Here is a 16,462-nt window from a genome sequence, read left to right as displayed (position 1 = left end):
TTGAAAGTGAGTTCACCGTTAAGCTTCAGACTGTGATACATTTACACGTTTAATTTGTTTTAATGTTATATACCTAAAGAATGTCTTTATTATTTCCATTTTGCATCTGCGATCTAGTTATTTAAAAATATCATCGAACTTACCTGGTTTATTATAATGATACGGCATCAATATTTCTCTCCAAACCCGTTTTGTAAAATTGGTCAGCCTGTTGTCTTGCTTGGGTTACCGGCAGCTTGAGATCAGAGTTCTGCTGCTTCAAAACATTCATTTCTTCGCTGGCCCGACGATTCTCTGTTGTCAACTGATAGTGAAGTTGATCAATGTTTAGTTGCTTCTGACGAACCTGGAAAGAGAAAGAGCGTTGATCATCAATAATCGACACAGCTTTCTAAAATCCATGCAGGAATGTAGCACTCGAATACCAGCGCCATTTACACTATAGACTAAATTTATCGGCACGGCACAGATAAAATTGTTACCAGTGCCCAGTTCTATTAAGTTTTCAGGCTGTATATACAGGGTGTATCAAAAAATGTCCCAAATGTAAAATTTCCGTTTTTCAGGATATTTTGCAGAATTTGGCAAATTTTTGTGTTCCTAGAGATAGTTAAGACTTATCTGGTATATCTAGGCAAAGTTTGGTTTTTCATTAACAAAATTATGTTACCGGGGGGGGGTTCCTTTCCACTGATATTGAGAGGGCTTGCGCGTGAAAATGTGAAGCTGAAATTGAGATATTATTTAGCTGTATAAGAGTAGGAAAGCTTTTTAATAAAGTTTCAGGAAAAATAATACATACTGGTAGCAACGCGCGACCCCTAAAGGTGACAAATATTTCATTGCGCGCAGTGGATTAAATGCATCGTTGATTTTAGCGTGACCGATCTCATGTAAGGCTGGGCAAATGAATAAATTAAAGCGAGAAACTGAACACAAAAACAAAGCGATTTATTCGTGATGTTAACCCTCAGCATGTCCACCATTTCATTCTACGCTTGTCTGAGCATGCTAAACACTGAACAGTGGACCGTTTGTCTGTCCATTCGCCTAGATTTGCCGGTGGTAGTGTAGGCGATTTGCAAGAAAGAATTTCGAACGAAATGGATAATTTGAGGCAAGACAGACAAATGGTTCGCCGTTCAGTGTTTACCATGCTCACACGAGCCGCAGTTTGCTTAGAAAGAAATGGTGGAAATGTTGAGGATTAACATCACGAATAAAAATCTTGTTATTAAATCGCTTCGTCTTCTTGTTTCGTTTCTCGCTTTAATTTATTCATTTGCCCACCTTGTATGAGATCGGTCACGCTAAAATCAACCATGCATTTAATCCACTGCTTGCAATAAAATATTTGTCACTTTTAGGGGTCACGCGTTGCTCCCAGTTTGCATTATTTTTCCTGAAACTTTGACAATTTATTAAAAAGCTTTCCTACTTTTAGACAGGTAAATAATATCTCAATTTCAGCTTCATATTTTCGCGCGCAAGCCCTCTCAATATCAGTGGAAAGGAACACCCCCCGGTAACATAACTTTGTTAATGAAAAACCAAACTTGGCCTAGGTACCAGATAAGTCTTAACTATCTCTAGGAACACAAAAATTTGCCAAATTCTGCAAAATATTCTGAAAAACGGAAATTTTACATTTGGGACATTTTTTTGATACACTCTGTGTATATATAATATAATATATATATATATATATATATATATATAATATAATATATATATAATATAATAATATTAATTATATATTATATATAAGTATAAATGTCAAGGAAACAAGGCAAATTACTCAAGAAAACTATATCACCAGAGAAAAACTTACTGTGTTACCAGTTTTGCCCAGTTCATGGAAACAAGGCAAATTACTAAGAAAACTATATCACCAGAGAAAAAACTTACTGTGTTACCAGTTTCGTAAGGTTTTTAGCTCGGTTATTAAGCCTTAGACTACATTTGCAATAGCGACTTACTCGTTTAGCGTTGGCCAACATTTCTTCTTTTTCCCGAGCAAAGCGATCCAATTCGGCATGTTTCCTTTTAAAATCCTCCTGTAAGTTGTCTCCCATTCTCCTCATATTTTTCCAGTTGTGCTTCGAGATCTGTGACCTTATACTTATGAGTGTTTTCCAAATCAGAAAGCATCCAATCTTTTTCTTCAAGCACTTCTTCAGCTCCCGAGTTCTCAGTTCTCTCTTGTCGAGTTCCTCTTTACATCGACGACTATCACATCGCATTAACTCCAGTTCTTTTGTTAAACTTCAGATCTAAAAAAACCTGTCAATTATTAAAGACAAGTGACAATGATCGACAAACCATCCCACAAAGCACTTTCTAGATATGTACTTTAAACCAAAAGCCTAATTTATGACGGGCAATTAATTTATACGTTTGGCTCGGTAGTCTCGTTTGACCAAATGCACTCGTTTAAGCATCTAGACTACATAGGTAAAATTTAGCTCAGAGAGCGAATTCCTAAATTCGTCAAGAAGTTAGGGAAAAAGCGAAACCTTGTTGGTAGCAAGATAGTTTAACTGAGGAAAACAGTTACACACACACCTTGTATGTTTACAATGCACACATGTAATATTCTTAGTATTAGTCATCACAAAATGGCCTTAAACAACTGGTCTATGTGGTGAAATAGTTTAAAGCCACAACATGTAGTGTTTAAAGTGCACAGGAGGTTTTTTGGAGAGAGATGAAAAAAAGGTCCAAGGAGAAGGGAGCTTCAGTAATAAAATGGTGGTAATATTGTATTTGAGGTATATATTGGCAAATGGAAAGCATGCAGATAGGCCTGTAATAGTTGTAATGAGTATAAATTATTACCTTAAGGTCATTTGACAATAAGAGACTTCTTGTTTCATCCAGTTTTGATCGATATTCTTGTTCTCTTTTTCTTATTGCTTCATCAAAATTACTGACATTTTCTGGATGACGAAACTCACAATCTTTTTCTGTTGCTCTAAAAAATCAAAATGTTGATTTTTAACCAATATTTTAAAAAATGCTTTATTAACATAATCACTGTAACTCATTGTTAATTATAGCCTCAGTAAGTTCTCAAAGTTCATAATTGCACATTGGCATACATTGCATGTAATATATCTCTACTTCACATCAGTTCTGCTTGTAACAATATGGGTAGACTACTTGATTTAAAATTTCTGAAATTTAGCACTTTTTTTACTTTTCGGAACATAAACTCCAGCTCTCATTTAGAACTATAGCAAACCAAAATAGTGTCAACTATTCTGACTGCTCTTGATATTTTTAGAAATGTAGTGAGTGAAAATGTAAACAAGGTGTTTGTTTAAACATGGTTTACATTAATTAGCATCAGTGTACTCTATCTTTAGAGTTCATTAATTATGATCACCTAAAATTTAAATGTCTTTAAGAGCTCTGATGGTATTCCAGTTACAAACAATGATTGCATGAGGTGAACTAGATTACCTTAATTGTAGCTCCAGATTTTTCCCATAAGACGAAAGCTCCTCCCGTTCTTTAGCAACTACATTATCTTTCTCTTCTTGAAAAGCTTTAAATTGATTCTGATATTCTTGCAATCTCTAGACATAATTAACCATATCATTTGTTGAACATATCAGAATTAAACATATAGCTAGTGAAGAAAGACAAGCAGAAGAGAAAGCTTGCAGCTCAGCTGCAGCTATTCTGGAACAGTTCTAATTATGCTTAATGGCTGCCCAGTTTGTTCTCAGTCAATTACAGGGTTGCTTTTGTTGCTAGCATATCACAGGATAAATTTATTCTTGCACATATGTACACGTATACAGCACAACTATATGTAACGATTGAAATTCAACAAAACTTCATAAACCTTATCGGAGGACTAACTACATAAGGCAACGAAAGGAGTGCCCCAATTAGTGAAAAATTGTTGCCTGCTTCTTGTCATAACAAAGTAAAGTGGGTTTCTTTTTTAAATAAAATTGTTGTGTAACATTTATGTTTTCGTTCCTATACAACAAAACACTTAATGTACACTACCTTTGGAAATAGTGAGTTATGTTTTCCCTTCAGTCAGACTCTTGGAAAAACAAAATTCACCATTTCCCTCGGGAGCATACATTAAGTGTATATTACACAATTGTAACTTCTCTTCATGTAAATATAAGACAGTTAGCTTTTATATATTTATCTTTTATCAAATGTAATTAATTTCATCTTCACAATTTAATATTAGACACCAATGTCACTATGTTCAACTATATTGCACCAAGCCATTGCAACTAGGGGTTTAAATTAAAAAGCCTGTTAAAGGTTTTAACAGACTCCTAGCTCAATTAATTTTATCCTGTTTTCATTTAAATATTTTTGTATGCAGAATCGATTCATCAAAATAAAAAAATTAAAAAATTTACCTTTTGGTAGTGTTTCTGTAGCTCCTCTTTGGACTTCTGTTCATTTTGTAATTTGATGTTGAATTCATCAATCTTCACACACAATTCACTAACTTGAGCAGTCTTAACGTGCTCCTCTTCCTTAACTTTACCAATCACCGTATCATATTTCTCTAACTCTTGATCTCGTTCTAATATAGGTTTGAAGTTATACTCAAAATCATCCTTCAACTTACGAAATCTCAACTTTTCCTAGTGTCTGAACTCCCTATCTTTTTCAGCTATAGTTTCTTCCAGTGCCTGAACTCTGAGTTGAGAAGCTTCACGCCATTCTTTTTCCTTCTGTAAAACCACGGAGTCTGAATCGTTTGCAGACATTGGTATTTGCAGCATATTAATAACACATTGAGTGCACGAAGGTCATGCCAACTTCAGCACAGTTTGCTGATATATTTCGACAGTTTGCGATTGTTTTGCGGCGGACAGTACATCTAGTATAGTATATACAGCGATTAGCCCGCCTATTTAAGCTTCATATTGTGCTAAAATACATTCATTGAAGAAAAATTTCTAGTTTCTATATAATATTTTTCTTTGATTTGGTAAAGCTGTTTTGTGCATTGATCGCCCCACGTGTGTCACGCAAAACTACGCTGGTCCCGCGTGGTCGGAGATTACGTAAGAATAGATACATAGGCGTACATACGCTTTGATCAAATTTTAAAATCCAATCCTGGAAGTCAACCTGTTCATACGATCCAATTTTGTCGGATTGAATTCACTTCTGATGAAAGTTTTATAGTTTGTTGAGTTGCAATATATGTGAAATTTATAAGACGCTTTATGATGTCATGATCTCAGATCAGCTGGTTAGTCATGGCTTCAAATACGTCAAAAGGCGCCTGCACAAACTGAGTAGTTCTAAACTCAACATTTTTTAATGTAAAACGGGCAAAAATAAAAATTCTAATTGATTTTGACGAAAAAACAAATGCATTTTTACATTGAAATAATGAACTAACTAAAATTTTTCAAATGCCGCAGTTATATGATATGAAGGATATGATAAGCCAGTCTTCAGTGAAGCAAAGGATATGGCTTCTTATTCGTTGATTTTTTCACTCAGATTACCTGGGTATGCAATGCCGTAGAGGGTGACTGACTTTTTTTTCATCCATACCATTCCATCATTTTAATGTATGTTCGCCAAAAAAACACCCCAGACAGGTTTGTGAAATTAGTACTTCCGTTTTGGACAAAAGATGTCGGATCGGCGTAAATTCTTCTTTCAACGAGAGCAACCCCCCCCCCCCTATCACGTACCAATTTGTGTCTAGATTTCACCGTTTTGGAAAAATGATTTCACGAACAATTAAGGGGTGTCGCATTGCTATTCCATTGTCAAAACGTGAACATTGATGCTAGTTGCTCAGCCTTCACAAAAGTTGCTCTAAACTACCTGGAAATTTTTTCAATAATAATCATTTCTATATGACGCATTTCTCGTTTTTTGGGTTTCGCTTTTATTTTGTGGAGCAATGCAGACGAGGCGTAGAAACTTCCCGCCCCCGTGTCGATTACGGCGCGACATTTAACACTATTTATATTAACAACTACGACAGGATAAACGACAGAACTATAAGACTAAGTAGCATGTCATTAAAGGGCGCAGCAGGAGGCTTCGTATCACCCGGGAGGTCACAAATCAAGGTATGATGTCTACGCTTACATTTGGTACAAAAAAATCGGCTTCGGCAATCAGAAGCACAATGATCGGCACGGTTAAAACACAAATGCTTATCGCTTAGATACTTCTTTCGTTCCGCAGACGTAACCTTTAATACGCCTTAAAAGGCGTTCACAACACGGATCGAGTAAACAAAAAAAGCGAGCTGTGTCAGTGTGTCGTTTTGCTTGCGTACATTCGAATATAATTTTGATCAAGTCACAGAATATGTATGCATGCAGTGTCGTTTAGCTTCGATCGAGTATGCTCAGAAAGCGTACATTCACATATACCTGGGTGCACATATTAAAACGCACCGTATGTGTCGTATGTCCGAAAACTGTCCTCACGCACAAAGAAACAGAAAATTGAATAAAAGCTAATAAACGGTCAAAAATATGTCCAAATTGATTTAACAAAATCAAGCCGGATTCGCCGCGTGGAAGAATTAAGTCTTGCGCGTATTTTACCGTTTGACTTTTATTTCAAAGCTTTTGGCATATTTATAGTGTTTCAAAGCGATCTTTCTTCCGTAAATAACCGAAATTTCCATTCTCAATGGCGTAGGGAGAATACCGAGATTGGGGGGCGGGCTCTAACTAATAGAAAGGGCAATTAAAAATATGTATAGGGACGGTTTTATTGCCAAAGCACCAAAGACACGACTAGTAAGTAGTGACTGTAGTGTGGTTTATATTCATCATGGTCTACACAAAGATTAGGAACGGGTAAGTGGGCGTACCTGTAGGCCCTGGGCGTACATTGGAAACAAAAAAGGCCACCTTCGATTTTAAAGTTGTATTTACAGAATTACCATTTCCAAAAAGGCATTTTTCACCAAAACCCCGGCACTTTTGGGCCCTAGGATTCTTTTCTTTTGGGGGGGGCACGTGCGTAGTATCAAAAATTCTTCGTCGTTACTGATAATTTCGAAATCACTTGCTTCTTATGTCCCGCGTTGAATAAATGAATTGGTATAAATACTTTGATGATGATAATTTTGTTTCTTGTCTAAAACGCACAAAACTGAATCTTATTCCTAGCTTTTACATTGTAATATCAACGTGAAATTTGCCATACGCCTAAATATATGCCGCCCAGGTGAAGAAAATGGTTACGGTGCGATTGTTTTGTATTTTTAATCTGCATTACAATTTTATTTCATATTTAAATGCCAGGACACATTAAACGAATGTTTAGTCCACTTGTTTTTGGTACATTTTGAAGTACAAGTTTAACTTATATTTTATCAATGAACATGCATGTTTTGTTTCAACAATTCCAATTGAAAATTTCCCAATATGCTTATAACCGACCGGCGTGTGCCCAGACGTTTTGCCGCAGTGTTCTGGGGCCCGGTCACGTGTCACTACCCTACATGTGGTAGTGACGTAATCATCGCGGGTTCTCTTTGCACATGCATGCAGTTAGTCTTTTGCGAACAACAGAAGCTACGCGTCATGACTATACGAAAAATGTATTCAATTCATTCTTACAGTAATTTATTTCGACTAACGTCTATATATTAATGCCATTTTAATAGATATACCAAAACATTCCTTCAAATACCTTTATATTTCAACAATTCAGCTCTCAGCTTATTTCCCATTTTAATCAACTGTTTGCGTTCTTTTGTTAATCCATTAATCCGTTGAGCAGCTTGACGTAGTTTGGTGTGTAATCCTTCAGCTGACGATACAACTCCCTTCATACCAAAGATTTCTGAAAAAAAGAGGAAAACGTTTAAAATTCAAATCCTGACTAAATCATTCAAATTTTATGAAGTGAATTTAAAGTTTGTTATGTGTTGATGAGAAATTTTAGGTTTTCAAGCCGCAATCAATTTACTGTTTTGGAAAAGGTCGTAATTTACCAATTGTGAACGGTTTGGAATGAAATAAATCTCCATAGACAGGCGTCATAGCTATATCACGTTATTTTAGGTGGACCAGGACAGCAAGAGATATGCATTCTATATATGGTCTAACAACTGACAGTGGTTGGGTTACATCATGCACGATCTATACGTTTCAATTAATTCAGTAGATTTAGAATGTTCTACGGCAGTCGTGATTATTAAGATTCTAAACACAAATAAAGATAGTATTTCAAAACCGTCAGAAAGTACACTCATTTTTCTCTCGAAGGTCTTGTATAAACTGACTTTCTGGATTGTACGTATTCAAAGGTTTTGCGTGACTGGCAAGATCCAATTTTAATGCTGACAACTGCAGAAAAGCAATGAGAAAATGCAATCATCTCCTGCCTGTCACACAATTCTTGACTAGATGTTGCTAAAATTTCTACCTCAGGTAGTTTATCTGCGACAACCATAACCCATACTTTTCATAAACGATCCCTGTAGAAACTAGAATTTCTGTCTAATTACACCGAATACAAAAATTTTGGACATTACGCTCTCAAAACAGATAAATGTCAAACGATTATCAGTAATTCTTCCGTATCCACACTATCGCCTGTAGGCCGTGTTACACTCACTCATTGAGTGTGACATACAAATTTTGTCATCACCGATCAAAGAGAAAGTTATTTCTTAGTTGATACAAAGATTTAACGAAAAACACTGAAAATTAAGCTCTTATTCCAGTGGAAATACCGCCATGGAAATGTTATGACTCCCACTCATAAAATTTGAGTGAGCTTTTAAAATACAGAATTTCTTCGCTAACTCGAACCCCCAAGGGCAAAGGAAAATTGTTCGAGTTACCGCGGGGGTTCGAGTTTACCGGAGTTAGTGTAATATTACATTTATTATATATAAGTAATACAATAAGTTATAAAATCCAATCGAATCCTTCTTCAAGAGATATCATGCCTACCACTGGCACGACATTTTAAAATTAAAAAGATCGAGTGTATGTTAAAAAAATTCAATGTGTTAACATATTCAATTTACGCTTTGGCTTTGGTTAGTATATTCAATTTACGCTTGCATTTAAAAACAATTTATATTCACAGAACGCCGAAAGAAGGAGAGTTAATAAGATCATAATTATTTGTCCGGGCTAGCATGCAAATTAGCAAACATATTTTAATGCAAGCGGATATTAGAAGCCAATTGGACAAAAATACTAGCTAATCGCAATTTTTTCCATTTATGAATGCGTGATTATAATCCAGATTTCAATTTTTTAAACGGTGTTTAAGAAAACCGGAGATTATTTTAATGTCTGTAATGTTTAACACAAGTGAAAACCCGTTGTTCGAGACTGAATGAAATTTACCTTGTGCGATAGTTTTTATACATGGGTGCCGTAAAAATGTGTCTCGTTCTCTTGTTGCTAAACAAAGTGGCTCAGATGGCAGATCATTAGATTAAGTTAAAGTGAGCAAATTATCAGTACAATTTATCTACGATGATATTTGCATACATTCAACAACCAAAACATCTAAATTAGCAAGAAGCTCTTTATAGAATGATGTAGTCAATTTATTAGCACGGGACAGCTAAAATTGGTGCCTGCGTCCAATTTGATGCACAGCAATTTAAAGCACAGCGCATCCATTTTGACCGTGCCAATAGTTTGCAGCTAAAATTTACTGGTTCACTTACTGATCAAAACCAATCTCGTCATATATTCTTTCGGCATTCGCGTTAGTTGATATGAAAATACTTTTTGTCAAGCCAATCAACCACATAATATTCTTTTGAGAGAGCTGTCCTCGCAGCCAGTTCCCAACGACGTGAAATTCTATGACGCCACGCTTCTCTTCACGACGAGCTGCCTCGTCTCGTCCAATGTGTCACCCAGGGTAAAAACCGTGCTTTAAGTACATAGTTTAAACGAAATTGACTTTTTGTTTTGAAATTGACATCTCCGAGACCTTTGTGTAGACCGTAAATATACAGTTGGTATTCAGCCAATAATGAAAACTGTTTAAAGTTTGTCAAATATTTTCACTAAATTCTTGGCAAGCTTCCTTCAGTAAATTAACCTGCACACGCTGGTTTTACTTCTATTTTCAATTTACAACAATTTCATGAAACAACTCTCGTACAACAATCTAAACGATCTCAAAACGCTCTAAGACAGTCTGCATTTATAATAATAATACAGCTCCACACATTTACTTATAGTCCCGGGCCCGGTTGTATCAATGCCGTTTAGCTTAAACGGCGGATAAGTCAAAATTAAATAATACTCTTACATCTCTCTTGAATGGGTCAACTATCCCGTCCAAAAGGAAAATCGGAATTGAAAAGGCAAGTAAATCTTTGGAACTGTTGTAGAATATGATAAACTGACCGAAATTCGCAAATATAGTAAATTTAAATCCAGTGGCAATATGGCGTTTTACGGCCATGATATCCTAGTTCGATAAATCTTATTAAATGGAGCTTTCTTTCAACGTAGGTGTAAAGGGGATTGAGATTTATAAATGGCTATTCCCAGCCAAATTTCGTTCTACATAAACACGTGATGTTCAGCTGTTGTTTGCTCTATACACTTGATCGTACTTCTTCGCTTCACTATCCCGTCCACAGGAAAATCAGAATTTAAAAGGCAAGTAAATCTTTGAAATTGTTGTAGAATATTATAAACTGACAAATTCGCAAATATAGTAAATCTAAATCCAGTGGCAATATGGCGTTTTACTGCCATGATCCTAGTTAAATCTCATTAAAATGGAGCTTTCTTTCAACCTAGGTGTAAACGGGATTGAAGATTTATAAATGGCTATTCACAGCCAAACTTCGTTCTACATAAAACACATGATTTCAGCTGTTGTTTGCTCTATACACTTCGAATATTCTCATCAAATGTATTACAGTATGATCGTATTTCTTCAATTCGCTTTACTATCCCGTCCAACACGAAAATCGGAATTGAAAAGGCAAGTAAATCTTTGGAACTGTTGTAGAATATGAAACTGACAAATTCGCAAATAGTAAATTTAAATCCAGTGGCAATATGGCGTTTTACGGCCATGATATCCTAGTCCGATAAATCTTATTAAATCGAGCTTTCTTTCAACCTAGGTGTAAGAGATTGAAGATTTATAATGGCTATTCACAGCCAAACTTCGTTTACTAAAACACGTGATGTTCAGCTGTTGTTTGCTGTATACACTTCGAATATTCTCATCAAATGTTTTTCGCTTCACTATCCCGTCCAACAGGAAAATCAGAATTTAAAAGGCAAGTAAATCTTTGAAATTGTTGTGGAATATGATAAACTAACAAATTCGCACATATCCTAGTTCGATAAATCTCATTAAAATGGAGCTTTCTTACAAGGGTGTTATGTGTATATGAAAGAAAACAACCTGTATTTTTTTCTGTATTCTTGTGTTATAGATATCACAAAATACATACTGTACACTAGTACACTACAGTATAGACCCTCTGTGATTTATATCAATCATAGTTTCAATTGTATGAAAATGATGTTCTTGTAATCTCCATTGTAGAGCAAAGGCCGCGCGAATCATTTGTTTTATGTTTATCAACTCGAACTGGAACACGCGATTGGAACAAGATGGCTTCCAGCAATGGGAAATATGTTAAAAATGTAGTGGATATGTTTTGTGTTCTCTTCATATCATGAAAGGGTAAGTAATTTTTGAAATTGTATGCATAAATTGTTTGTCTTAAGGGACCGGTCATTATTAATGGCCGGGGGTGGGACCGAAGAGAAACTCCCAAAGTCCAAAAAAATTTTTACCCACCCATTCAACATCAATAATTTTCCCTGACCCACCCAACATCTTTCAGGTTTTTTCCTAACAACCCCACCGAGTTTGCTTATATACAATATCACAAAAAGTGGTATTGACGAGTATACCTGTCAATGTTCCACCAAATCGAAAGCCGTGGAAATTACACACACTGGTATTAACTGGTCGAGAAGCACGTTTATGTTGAGTATTATAATAGCAAGTTGGCAAGAAGAGATTTATTTATTATTGACCACTGAAATTGACCATGCACTGAAATTGACCCGATCTTACATCATCGGAATTCATGGGAATTATAATGAATATCATGTCTAATCCCAGTTGTCCTCGAATTCCTGTAAATCACATGGCACGTTGTTTGTTTTGAAGGAGAATCTAGTGAATATTCGAGATGGCTGAGAATTTAACGTTCGAAAATTTTATGTCTTCATTGAAATTTACTGAGGAATATCTGCAGCGTTTTAAAGACACTGGCTTTGACGATGTGGAGTTGATCAAGACCATGGATGCTGAAGAGAAACAACAAATGTTTGATATTGTTGGCTTGGTCATTTGTTGAAATTCAAGAAAGCTCTTTCTAGTCTTGAAAAGCCATCGATTGACATCGTTGGAGGCACGAATGATATAAATATGAATACAACACCAACGACGACCAAGCCGACTTGTGTTAAACGAGGAAAGGCTCAATGTAGTAAGTGGATTTCAGGAAGGGTTAATTCCCAATTGTTGATTCCCAATTGTTAATTCCCATTTGTTGGAAAAGATACAATGACTTCCCTTCAGATGTTAAGGTAGATGATGTCTCCAAAAGCCAACGTGCGGTTGAGCATTTTAATGGAACTATAAGTTCATTAAAGTCCTTGAAAGATCAACTGTTGTCAAGGAAAAAGGAACTCTATAATGAACATATGGAGGAAAATTCATGGGCTGGTGATGAAATTAATGTGTTTGTTGATATCGTTGAGGCTAACATATATGACAAATATGTGTTAGCCTCAACGATAAACCACTGAAAAACGTTACTTCAAAACCGTTACTTGGCGTCATTATGAATCACAATTTGTCCTGGGAAGATCATATAAACACCACTGTTTCAAAGATGAATAGGAGTATAGCTCTACTTCGTAGAATTAAACGATATTTACCGTTACAGACACGGAAACTGTTCTTTAATGCGCACATTCTTCCACACATGGATTATTGTTCCATTGTTTGGGGTGGTTCACCTCATGTTAAGAAGATTAATTTACTCAAAAAGAGCAGCCAGAGTAATTTTAGACATCACGGATAATCGTTACCCCAGTAAAGATATGTTTTTAACCTTAAATTGGATGCCTATCGAGGATCGTATTAAGTATCGTAAAGCTATTATGGTCTATAAAAGTCTAAATTATTTAAGTCCGGATTATATGACAAATATGTTTAGGTTTGTCAGACAAGTTCATACAAGGACAACCCGATCAAGCTCTGCAAATGATCTGTATTTGCCTCCAGGAAAACATAAACAGATATATACGAACACGTTTGGATATAGTAGTGTAAAGATATGGAACACATTAAGTTCAAACATTAGAGAAAGTGTATCTTTAAACGATTTTAAGAGGAAATATTTAACTAATTATTTTTTAACTAGTAATTAACAATTTTTTACCTTTTGTAAATAACTTCAACTTGTATTTTTAACTAAATAGTGAGGGCCCTGGGGAAGATAAGTCTTTTGACTTACCAGGTATATTAGCTATGTAATATTTTTAACCCTCTGCAAATAAAGTTTATTGATTGATTGATTGATTAAATTTATTTGTGAATCAATTTTCCAAATTGAGGAAATGATGAATGGAATTGAAAAGATCATGCATGATGTTCAGCATGTAATGCATCAACTTGAGAAGAGGTTTGATGCAGCTGATGTTCGAAAGACTGAAAAGAGAAGACGGGCCAGGAGAGATAAAGAAACCAGAACAAAACTAAAAAAGGAAAAAAGGATTGTGCAAGAAAGGCATGAAGCACAAGTGGCTGAGCAAGTGGAATGTGCAAGTTTTTCCTCAGTTGAGGATGCTCTTGTTTATAACATTGATGTTGAATGACTGACAGACAGTATCCTAAAACAGTACATTGTATTATTGTACAGTATTTCATGTAGTCTCAGTATTTTAAGAATAATATAAATTTTATCTATGCTAAAAAAATTTTACCCACCCCAACCACTATTCCATTTTTTCTTAACCCACCCTTGGGTACCTTCAAATTTTTCTTTACCCACCCCTTTTCTCTTCGGCCTTAATTCCACGGGCTAAATTTTCAAGCGAAATGCGAAATATTTCTCCTGCTTCTTTTGAATTGTGAGCAATGATGCATAATTAATTGATTCAAGCGGTCAAAATTCAAAAGAAACAGACGAAATATTTCGCATTTCGCCGAGAAAAGGCGCCCGTGGAGTTAGGCCCTTAGAGTTAGGCCCTTAGAGTTAATATGTGGATATCAACATGTTTCATTGTGAATTTTAAAATTTAGAGAATGGCATCGACGATATGCCTATAGAAATGTCCATTGCAATAATCTGTTTAGTAAAACTCTTGAAGGCTGCTGAACGGCGTTTGCATCAGCGCAAATAAAAAAATAAAACAATGCTGGCAGCAGATCATGAGGTTTGTTTGCCCCAGCAACCCTTTTGGACTATAATATGGTTGACATCTAATATAGGATTTCTTCATTTGTCACCTACATTCATTGAAATCTACAAAAGCTTTATAAAAACTAATAGCACTATTATAGAGCACCTGTATTATATATTTTTGGAAGAAACCATGTAATTTTGCACTATATCAGTGATGACATAAGCCTTATATGGGGGGCACCTGTTCCTCAACACACACAGTGCCCCCCTGGCAAAAATCCTGTTTACAGCCTTGGGGCCAGTTGTTCAAAAGGTGCATGGATAAAGTTATCCACTGGATAGTGACCTAATTTTTCAACTGTCGTAAAAAAGCTTTGAAAAACAAGAAAGCTACTTATGACCCTTAAAAGTATTTTAACTTCACAACTGTGAAGTTAAATCTTGGCTATGCCAAGTGGTGAAGATATGGCATATATAATTGCCTGGATTTTGCCCATAATTGCACACTGAAACCTCCCACCAGATTGTTCAAAAACCTTATCTGGTAAACAGTATCATTACCTGCTCAACCAATATCAGCCATTCAACCATCAGTACCAATCTGGATCTGTATTTATATATGCTTAAATAGTTGCAATTATAGCATAGTAAATTCATATACCTGCGTAATATATGTTTGTTTCTGTAGGCGAGACCTAAGATCTCTTGCTTCTTTAGCAATGTTGCACCATTTCGCAGAATGTTTCTCGGTGAGCAGTTTTCGTTTGTTACACTCTCTGCGACCTTTCGAGGTAAAGCTTCAGATGCGGTCGAACGCTTAATTATGGCGCGCTGTTGACGCATTCTTTCTTCGATGACGCATTCGTTTATTCGGGCCTCAAAGTTGGCTTTTTTTCGTGGCTTTTTCACCGGAAGTGACGTACATTGGAGAACAGAGGGACCTGTACATGAAGAAAGAAGGCTGCTTTTATTTTGCAAAACATCCGGACTATCCCAGTGTCAGATTGGAAAGTGAAATAGATAAAGGCACTATATTATTACATATAAAGCACGTGTTTTCTTGCCTGTTGATTTCCAAAAGCTGTTTGAAAATACTGACATTTCACCCTATTGTTTCTTTAATTGACGATATTGACGATACGAATTTCTATGTTGATTTGTACTATATTACACTGGCGAAATTTGACTCATGAAATCACAGGATCGAACTATCTAAATTCTCCCGCAAAATCCGAAAGCAACCATCCTCGTAGTACAATTTTCTTTAAGAATTAACTTCAAGATATTAAAAATTTTATAATAAAAGATAATATGAAACCAGACATTTTTCTCCGATTTTATTTTTCTGTAACTTACCCATTGCAATACCCAGGCTTGTCAAGTAGTTCACGTTGTTCCTGTGGAAAAGGGGACGCCCTTAGAATTGCCACTGATAGTGTAGTGGTATTATAGCATGTACACCGCTTAAAAATAGTGGTAATCCAGAAAAGAAGAGGGGTTAGAGACTCTCCTTTCAAAATATATTACAAAATTTCTACTTGTTTTCGTACGAAGAATTTAAAACTGCGGAGTCGGGTACTGTTTTGAGGATTCAAACAAACATCTGATGTTTCTTGATGACATGTGGATTTTGAAGTTCCACTGGTATATCGCTGTAGGATGAAATAAGTTCCGATTAAATTTCCTGCAGTTACACGTAATTGTAGAGATATGAATCCGATCAGCATAAGTATATCGCTCATGCATATATATGTTGAGTTGAGCCTAAATTTAGTGTGTATATTTAATATAGTGAATACCAAACAATATCTGACGATACTGTATACGCCAATGGCAATGGCCGAATAGCCCAATATAAACATCTCTTAGTGGTAGTACCTTGTTGCAGCAAATTATAGTAATGACACGTCTTTGCATGATAACACCTTTGTACAGCACAAATGCCTCTGAAAATAGTCAAGAGAACTTTCATGAACTGTGGGGATTACTACCTTATTTTAAGGGCAAAATATTGCGAGGGTGGTTATACAACCTGTGCACCTA

At 35.7% G+C, this 16,462-nt stretch overlaps 1 protein-coding gene and 1 long non-coding RNA gene across 2 annotated transcripts; both read right to left on the bottom strand.

Moving 5' to 3' along the window:
* Positions 1 to 2,177: 2,177 nt before the first annotated feature.
* LOC114540417 lies at positions 2,178 to 5,008 on the bottom strand. The gene is made up of 4 exons (XR_003689047.1): positions 4,398 to 5,008; positions 3,466 to 3,581; positions 2,839 to 2,974; positions 2,178 to 2,273 (listed from the first exon to the last, which is right to left on the bottom strand). It is a non-coding gene; the product is annotated as an uncharacterized LOC114540417 (long non-coding RNA).
* A 4,668-nt stretch (positions 5,009 to 9,676) lies between these two features.
* On the bottom strand, positions 9,677 to 15,945 carry LOC114540415. Its single transcript, XM_028560604.1, has 3 exons — positions 15,776 to 15,945; positions 15,081 to 15,360; positions 9,677 to 9,888 (listed from the first exon to the last, which is right to left on the bottom strand). The coding sequence occupies exons 1-3, from the start codon at positions 15,777 to 15,779 to the stop codon at positions 9,816 to 9,818; spliced, it is 357 nt and encodes a 118-aa protein (XP_028416405.1). The 5' UTR covers positions 15,780 to 15,945; the 3' UTR covers positions 9,677 to 9,815.
* Between the last annotated feature and the right edge of the window lie 517 nt (positions 15,946 to 16,462).

The sequence above is a fragment of the Dendronephthya gigantea genome, unplaced genomic scaffold (assembly GCF_004324835.1).
Source record: "Dendronephthya gigantea isolate DGI-Jeju-01 unplaced genomic scaffold, DenGig_1.0 000234F, whole genome shotgun sequence".
Lineage (NCBI taxonomy): Eukaryota > Metazoa > Cnidaria > Anthozoa > Malacalcyonacea > Nephtheidae > Dendronephthya > Dendronephthya gigantea.
This window is presented reverse-complemented; position numbering and strand designations above follow the sequence as displayed.